Source organism: Sinocyclocheilus rhinocerous, unplaced genomic scaffold (genome assembly GCF_001515625.1).
Source record: "Sinocyclocheilus rhinocerous isolate Xijiao unplaced genomic scaffold, SAMN03320098_v1.1 scaffold945, whole genome shotgun sequence".
Lineage (NCBI taxonomy): Eukaryota > Metazoa > Chordata > Actinopteri > Cypriniformes > Cyprinidae > Sinocyclocheilus > Sinocyclocheilus rhinocerous.
The window spans coordinates 1,095,199-1,104,698 of record NW_015629570.1 but is presented as its reverse complement, the minus strand read 5'-3'; the positions used below and the strand labels follow the sequence as shown (position 1 = coordinate 1,104,698).

The following is a 9,500-nucleotide window of genomic DNA, read 5'->3' as shown; positions in this document are numbered from 1 at the left end:
TGTACAATACATTTGTCTATCAGCATAAATGTTTGCCTTTAGTTTTAAAGGGTTAGTTCACCCAAAAATGAGCCGTAAGACCTTCGTTCATCTTCGGAACACAATTTAAGATATTTTTTATGAAATATGAGGGCTCTCTGACCCTCCCATAGACAGCAAGGTAACTACCACGTTCAAGGTCCAGAAAAGTACCATGATTGACAAAGTAGTCCGTGTGACATCAGTGGTTCAACAGTTAAGTTACGAAGCTACGAGAATACTTTTTTGCGCAAAGAAAACAAAAATAACAACTTTATTCCACATTTTCGTCTCTACTGCGTCACTTGTGTATGCGCGTTCACGATCTGGGTCAGCGCCGGCGCCGCCACACGCTCACGAGTACCACTCTTCTTTGCAATATGTCAAATCTAGTTTTATTTAGATTAAAGATGAAAACAAATATGCATAGTTACACCAGGTACATTTATTAATTTTAATTTATTATTATTATTTATTATTAATTTATTTCACATTGCCTTGAAAGCTCAAATAAAGAGAAATCTTCAGCATTTGAGGTTAAATTATAAATTAATCTATGTAAAGTGTTTGCTAATACATGACTTCTTAATCTTGTTTGTACATTCAAAAACATAATCCTTTTCACTGTTAATTTGTAAATAAGTATCATTCTGCTATTGCATGTCTCTTCAAAGTCCTGATCTACGATGTTGCTATGTAACCTCCTTAATCCAACCCTTGACTATTATCAGCAAGGGTAGACCTCATTATCAGCTGACCCCCGAAAACAAAACGTTCCCGGGATCATTTCAATGGGCTCCTGCTGGGACAGGCTCTCTCAAACCCACTCCTCAAAGCTGGTCAACTATTGTCGGCTGGATCATATTTCTAACCTTGATGATTTGGGCCTGCATGCCTCACATTCCTTTCAGGAAAGGTTTGCTCTCGTACTCCACAAAGCAGCTATTGTGCGGTAGGCTGCCAGGGAAAAAAAGCGCCATGTGAACCGTTATGTTCTCTAAAATTATTCTTACCTTGTTAGCCAAGGAGCAAATTCAACTCAGGAGGAACTCATGTACTGATGTAGAGTTCGAAAAGACTTTCATAAAGTTTGTAATGGTGTGCTAGCAATTTTTCAAAGCATGAATTAGCATCAAGGGATTTTAGCTTAGGGGTTAAATGTACTTTGCTGAGAATTTTGTCTGTTTATTGCTTTATTTTGATGTAGATTAGGAAGACACTGAGGGATCCAAGCCAAAAACACCAATGGCAAAGAATTCTTTACTGTATGTGTGCTTTTACATGGTCACCACATCTTTAGAGAAGCATTTAAACACTCGAGGAATCCATCGGCTGTCGGTATCCTTCACACATTATGGTGTGTTGTGATAGCTATGGTGTTCCACAAGTGTGTGTGTGTGTGTGTGTGTGTCATTCTAGTTGGCTATTATTTACACAAATACTGTACAACCACACACACACACACACACAGCAGGATTTGCGTTTAGTATGCATGCATTAGACAGAGAAACAAAATAATGTGTTTAATGAAAGCTTTAGAGAGAAAACTGTGTGTGGTGGGGTGGGGGTTGCCATAGAGAGTGTGTATATTCATCTATGCGTGTGTGTGCGTGTGTGTGTGGGCATCTGTTGTGTGTCTCTCAGAAGAAGCTGAATACCACACTAACAACAAAATGTTACTTTTTGTATATTTTTTCCACATAACCTTTCATAACAAAAGTATATTTACACTAACATACATCACCTTTCAATATCTACACTAAAATAACAAACTTTATTCAAACGCTGTGAACTCAAAATAAGTTTGATAATTAGATCTACATACAGATGTAGTTACTTATTGACATTACAAATTAGAGATTAAATGATTAACTGTAAAAAAAATAAATAAAAAAAAAACCTATCAAACCTCTCGTGAAACGTTGTTGTCCGAGTTGTTCTTGTTTTTTGGCCTGTAGCTGTGGTTGGAATGTGAGCTGTAAAGTCCTGTGGCTGCATGTGTTTTCAACTTCACATTTTTCCACTTAACTTCTGGCACTGGGAATTATCATTCTGTCAAACTAAACAGCCCTCCTTTCCCTCTGTCTCTCTCTGTCTCTCTCCGTCTCTCATAAACACCACCTCGGTCCTGGAATCTGGCACATTATAAATGTGTTTGTCCTGTGTGGATTGTACATAGCGTGTCTGGCAGAGTCAGCGGTGGGCGGGAATGCTTCGTTCTGTCAGAGTAAATCCTGGACTATACCGTCCTCACAAAGAAAGACATCTCCAGAGTTTTAGCCAGGAGGGAAATGCTACATCTGGCAAGGGTCTAGTTATTAGTAGTGTGTTTACTAAGGCAAGCATCAGTATTTTTATTTGAGTAAGGGATTTGAAGTATTATCTTGTGCTTGTGTAAATCACTTATAAATCATTATTTAGCATTGCAACAGTGACAAAGAACTGGAAGTGTTCTGTGTGCTGGGATTTTTTTATAAGTAAAAACCTATTTAAAGGCTTTATTCCTTCTGAAAGCAAAAGTGTGCATTTATGGATAAAAGTTTCATGTTTAGTATGTCTGAAAAGGGGCTTCAGTGCACTGATGGTTGAAAAATTCATGAATGCTTTCAAATTACTGTCTGTACTGCGTCACTGAGTGAAAGTTAAATGAGGTTAAGTAATATATTGACGGCCCTCCAGACAGTCCCACTATCCTTGTCTAGTTTTTTGTGCATGCTTGTGTTTAAGTGAACTTTGTTCTTCCTGACCAATCCACCTTTTTGTGTCACAGGCTCCCCGTATTATGACAACGTCAGGCCGCTTTCATATCCAGACTCCGACGCCGTCATCATATGCTTTGACATCAGCAGACCAGAGACCCTGGACAGTGTCCTAAAGAAGGTGAACATTTTTTCCAACCTGTAATAATTGATTTGACACACTTAATGTGAGCTTAACAAGTAGGATATTCCTATATTAACATCCACTGTTGTTCCTGGAATTATATTCCTATCACACAATCAGATTTTAGGACTGGAGTTGGGGTCTTGAACAACATTCCTATCAACCAATCAGATTTTAGGACTGGGATAGGGGTCTTGAAGAACATTCCCATCAACCAATCAAATTTTAGGGCTCCAAAATGACCTCTTGAGAATCATGATCGGAGACACCTTCATTTTAAATTGTTGATAAAGGAAATTAATAAAGAAAATTATTGTCTAAGCAGTTGACATCTGGGGGCAGAATACATTGGGTGTGGTGCACAAAATTTTGGGAGTTTCTTGGATATCAAACTGTAGGCTTGACCTTTCTGGTTCTTGACAGTCTAATTGACTTTTAAATGCATTGCCTGTGATTCAGAGAAATTCTTCTACAACTTCATTGTGATTTGCCCACTCTTTGTAGCATTCCAATAAAGTCATCCTTTGTTCAGTAGGCTTGGATATCTTCTTGTAGACTTTCAGTCTGGGGTCAGGTGTCTGGAATGGCCTGTGGCTCTGGTTCACTTGGTCAGGGTGGGCCCCTGGTTTGATAGTATCATGCTGGCATTAGCTAGACCATGTGAGTGGAAGTTCAGCCGGGTGGTTTGTCTTAAAACGGTTGAGATCTAGGTCGCAGAATCAGAAATACAATCAGGCTACATGTGGGTACCTGGTGGAATAAGCTAGTGTTGTCTTCCGGGACTTTGCGGCCTCTAGGAGCCAGAGGTGAGCACAAAAGGATCATGGGAATGTAGGGTGTCCGTGTTCCTGTGAACAATCGTATGACTGTGTTGTACCCGCCTGTCTCCCGCCAGATTAACTCTGGTGATTCTATGCCACACCAACACAGAAAATGCTTTGTTTGGGAAGGAGAGGAATGCAGATCACCTGTAGCATTGTTGGGAAGATGCACACACAGATACACACCCTGAAAAGCAGTCATTACAGTGCAGGCTTTATCCTCGCAGGAAGCATGTCCCTCACCTGTAGCAAGGAAGATTAATACTCTTGTGAAAAAAGGGATGGGATGGAACGTGATATGCTTAGAAAATGGGAACAGGAAACACTTGTTCTAGTCTTTTGTCGTCTCTCAGACAGGGATGGATCAAGGCCAAATGGTTTTATCTTTCCCTGTTGGTTTTGTCTCTTTCTTTCACAGTGGAAAGGGGAAATCCAGGAATTCTGTCCCAACACAAAGATGCTGCTCGTCGGATGCAAGTCAGACCTTAGAACGGACCTTACAACTTTGGTGGAGCTGTCTAATCACAGACAGACACCGGTGTCATATGATCAGGTGAGCGGTTCTCATAAACTCCTTTTGCAATTTGGTTGGATGCCACTGAGACACTCAACTTCAGATTTGGCTTGATATCTAACACCAATCTTATTACTTTACCAGTAATTACGTTTATCAGCAAGGGCAGTTTGGCAACATTGCAATGGTTTAGGTTACTAATCTAATCCATGCATTAAGGCTTGTTCACACCGGGACGAATATTGCGTGCGTTTATCGCCGACATTTAACGCCTCGTGACTAAACAAAGGGCGCCAATGTGAGTGTGCACACCGACACGCAAAACGCGAGGCGTAAAAGCGTCATTTTTTAAAAAACGTCTTGGGCTCGTTTTTTTTATTTGACGCGCCGCGTTAATCTCGGCTCATCGCCTGCGAACATCGCTTGGGTATGAACACAAAAGACGCGTCGAAAAACGTCGGCGATAAACGTGTACGAGGCTTTAAATGTCTGAGTGATAAAGAGTAAAATCTTCCTGAGCACAAAGCTAAACTTAATGTTGATGAAATTGCAAGCGGTAATCATAACAATTAGACTGCTAATTGTGATTTTACTGCTAATTGCTGGTTTTGTTTCATATCAAAGCTCATAATCCTCTCTTTTTCTTTTAGGGTTCAGCTATGGCTAAGCAGATATCCGCACCTTATATCGAATGCTCCGCAGTGCAGTCAGAAAACAGCGTGCGGGACATTTTCCATGTCGCAACATTGGCTTGCGTAAATAAGAACAACAAAAACATCAAGCGCAACAAATCTGCACGCTCCACCAAACGCATCTCACATATGCCCAGTCGACCAGACCTAGCTGCCGTGGCAACAGACCTACGCAAAGACAAAGCAAAGAGTTGCACGGTAATGTAATGCAAGGAGTTCGGGGGGAAAGATTAATTCTGGGAAGCGATGAGGGTGGACTGTGGAAGCAAGAAAGGTCTGGAATTGTCTCCAAAGACAAAGCAAAAGTGGAGAGCGGGAGTGTTTGCTCGATGTCCCTGAAGGTCTCTCCGGTTTGAGGGACGCACTTCTTGTTGCCAGAACTCGACAAGCTTGTGGACGGAAACCCATATTAAGGCCCCAACCACCTCTCCTAAACTTATCCACTCAGCAGGAGGATGTCACCACCCTCTCGGCCAATGGGAGGCCTTCCTTCCTGCTCCTGGACGTGAAGCTGCTTCCTCTCTGGAGGATTCCTTCTGGAAGCTTCTCCTGCAGGAAAGGAAGGAGGAAGTAGAATCACATAACCATTGAGTCCAGAGTTCCGCTGAGCTTTGCCTCACAGCTATTTTTAAAAGATGCACGTTATGGTTGGTATTAACAGTCATATGACGGAACAGTGAAGGGGAAGATGACTTCCAAAATGGCGAAATTTTGGATAAGGACAACTCTCGTTTCTTTCTTTTTGAGTCTGTACAGCTAAACGAGGATATGAAATGAGAGTGTATCCCTGTGGTTATGGATCACTTCCTCCTTCGATCCTCCTTGGCCTGTTTTGTTCCTTCTGTAGACCAAAAGCACGAGTTTGTGTGTGTGCGTGGTTTTCTTTTTCTTATGCTAAGCTCAGCTAAAACTGTCACCATGGATACACCGCTGGTATATTTGAAATCGCACCGTTTTCTGTATAACTCCTCAATCACTTTATGGTTCATTAAGATTCAGAAAAAGAAAAAACAAAGAACTGGAAGGTTTTCAAGTCGAATGACTCAATGTTTGACATTCTGAAGTGCGTGATTGATATGTATTTGAGGGTTTTGGTGGATCAATGAGAATTTCTTTCACGGTTCTATAAGAACATGTTTCTGCTTGTCTTTATAGACCGGGTATATGGAAGTGCAAATACGACCTTTGAGAATTGACCTGACCATTTAGTATTCATTTGCATTTGGTTTATCCCTGAAGGGGCATTCACACTGACAAAGCATCTGGAAGTCATTAATTTGCAATGAGGGCTGGTGATTTGAGGCCAGACTGTTTAGAGTTCAACTTTATTCAAATCTGGAAAAATACTTAGGGTGGGACCAGAGCTGATCCTCCCTATACGCAAAATACGCAAGCTGCGTAGGGCCCCCGAAACACCAGGGAATTTTTTGAATTTGGCCAGCGGTTATGAATACATGAATGATCATTTCTTTTAATGCAGGGTGCTGTCACTCTTTCTACGTAAAAATCTGTCAAATCATGTAACGTGAATGTCGTACAGTCTTGTTCAAGACTAAAAAAAAAACAAGTTGAAAGCGTACCGAGCCGCGGAAGGGACACTGTTTCTCAAGTGCTTGCGGTGAGCGCGATTCGAGACTGAGTGAAACACGGACAAATGCGTTTCATTCATTCGTTCATAACCACTCATACCCCACTTTTTGCGTAGGGCCCCCAGAAGTCTAGGATCGGCACTTGGTGGGACCCTTAAAAAACAGTGCAAGATGCTACGTAATGGCCAAAGATGTCTTGGTGTAGTTGTATCTGGCTAACCGCTAAAGCACAGTACACTGTTAGCATGTTAATTTAAGCACTACTTCTAAAAATATCATGAATGTAACATATTTCAGACAAAATCTAGCTAAACTAATTAAACTTACTAAACAACCAGTCCGTTTTCAGACAACTGATCATTGTGACCGATCCCTAATATGAGCAAACTATTAGAAACCAAGAGTATAGCAAGTTGGTGACACCCAGTGATTTAATTTCTGTGAGTGTGAATTGCGCATTAGAATAGCACCACTACTGGAGTAACAAATGATTGTTTAACACTATTAAAATAGCACAAAACTAGCCTTTCATTGTAAATCATTATTATCAGTAAAATGTTTCATCAACATTTGTGCCTTTTCTGACATCTGTGAAATTTTGTTTAAGCACAATTGTTGAAATAATGAATAAACAATCAAACATCAAATTCAAGGTCATATTAAATCTGCACTTCTGTCTGCCCAGTCCAGGAAAGAAAAAACAAGAAACGAATTCGCTCCTCTTTCTACTAAACTATGCAGTCTGCTTCTGACACATGCGTGAGGATTGAGAAAAATTATTAATGCACATACTTTCTCATTCAAAACAAAAATTTGTTGCGACTCAACAGAGCCATGGGAAAAATGAGTCTCACCTTTGTAGTGCTAAATTTTCTCAAAACAAAACCTTCAGAAGCTTGAAGCTAGCTGCAAAGTCTCTTTTGCTGCATGTTTGTAGTTGCACTTTTCGTTAAAACTTGTGCAAAACAAACAAAAACTGTCGTTTTTACATTAGTTTTTATTGTTTTTAATGGGTCAGAGAGAATTTCCTTGACTGTGTCACCCAATTTGTTTACACATAGGCAGTATTAAACAATTTTGGTGTGTGTAAATGTTGAGAAATGTGTCGGTGCTGTTAAAAAACAAAAACAAAATGTTTCCTAATGTAGGATGTCTGTAACTTTTTTTTAATGCCTTCTGTGTGTTGAGTTCCATGTATGTCTGTTTTTGTTGATGTTGGCATAATATTTATTGAATTATATATTTTTTTCCCTTAAAAATAAATGAAAAAATTAAATGAAAACGGATCTTTTTGATATGAAATCTTTTTCTCTTTTTTTTTTATATTTATATATATATATATATATATATATATATATAAAATGTTGATATTTTAATTTGACTTTTTTTAAATGTAATTTTTTTGAAATATGATATGATATTCATAAAGCCGGTAGATATTTTTTCGTGCAGTTGAGATTTATTGTCTCATTCCTAATGACTCATTCCTTATTACATTCCGAGTATGTGTGACTTTGCCTTGGGCATCGGATCTCTTCCTGTGTGTTCCTCAAATTCATTCACGCAGTTTCGGGTCACTTCCCCCTGCGGAAGGAAATGACCTTCAGATGACCTTCACCCAGCCCTTTCCAGAGCCTCCATTCATAAACCCCACAGGACTACAGCTCAGAGCTATCTGGCTTCATTTTACTCCTTTTGAGCCAAAATATGGGCATTATTTCGCTTATTTTATTTTTATATTGCATACATTAACTCACACTGATGCAAAGTGGAGTGCTTATATACATTTACGCAATTCAAAACAATGAATGAGGCTTCCCTGAGACAAATATGGCATCAAATAATCTTCATGTGAACAGTATTCAACTGAATATGAAAGCTGTGGTTCAGGTACAGAGATGCCACATCGACAAGCTTCAGTCAAGGCCGGAATTTTCACTCTTTTCTCCTTGCCATCATCTTGTCTTTGTGTGAATGCAGACTAAACACACACACACTTTTTTACTGTCAAGAGCATCAGGCGGTATTTTCGCTTCTGACAGACCACTATGGCAGAGATAAATCCAGACAATTACAAACACACACTGTGGCCCTGATTAATTGTGTGAGTTGTGAAAGTGCTTTGTTGTTACTTTGAGACAACGCAGAGTGAAAGTGATTCATTACAGCAGCGTCTGAATGGAACACACATTAATAGTGTTTCCTTTACGCATGATAGCTCATATATCACACACAGAAACATGGAATATATTCAGACAAAACATGATGAATGATATAACACAGGCCTGTCAGATGGTGCTATGAACAAAACCAAAGACAGTTGTTCAGAAAATCTCGTACAAAATAGTACTAAGGCAGTATTAAGGAACAGTGACCATATAAGATGGTAATATTTTTGTACTTTTCATACCTTTACATGGTACTTCTGGTAAAATCTGTGAGATTAAATTTCTACATATTTTTAAAATTACATTTCATAATATAAACTTCTACTTATATTTAAATGAAAATGTTATCTTGTTTAAAAATCATATTAATCTACAGCAGGGGTGTCAAACTCAATTCCTGGAGGGCCGGAGCCCTGCTGACTTTAGACTTGATCCAACTAATCAAGTTCTTCAGACTTATTTGAAAACGAAATGTCTGCATGTCTGAAAAACCACAATATTATCATGGTTCTGTTTAGTGGTGTTCGCAAATCATGCTAAAATCACTAAGAACACCTCAAATTTCCTCAGAAAATCCAGTCAAGTTCTAGATACATTATGACTTTAAACGCTTTTAACATCAAAAAGTTGTTGTTCTGTATCCGTCTATGGCAGAGATAAATCCAGACAATTACAAACACACACTGTGGCCCTGATTAATTGTGTGAGTTGTGAAAGTGCTTTGTTGTTACTTTGAGACAACGCAGAGTGAAAGTGATTCATTACAGCAGCGTCTGAATGGAACACACATTAATAGTGTTTCCTTTACGCATGAT

The 9,500-nt window shown here is 39.3% G+C and overlaps 1 protein-coding gene across 1 annotated transcript in view; it reads left to right on the top strand.

The window, feature by feature from the left end:
* LOC107739333 (rho-related GTP-binding protein RhoE-like) overlaps nucleotides 1-5,663 on the top strand; it is a 10,310-nt gene extending 4,647 nt beyond the window's left edge. Inside the window, exons 3-5 of the mRNA XM_016551426.1 lie at nucleotides 2,789-2,898; nucleotides 4,141-4,275; nucleotides 4,887-5,663. Coding sequence (XP_016406912.1) covers nucleotides 2,789-2,898; nucleotides 4,141-4,275; nucleotides 4,887-5,135 — 494 coding nt within the window. The 3' untranslated portion in view covers nucleotides 5,136-5,663. The remainder of the gene's footprint in view (nucleotides 1-2,788; nucleotides 2,899-4,140; nucleotides 4,276-4,886) is intronic.
* The last annotated feature ends 3,837 nt before the right edge of the window (nucleotides 5,664-9,500 follow it).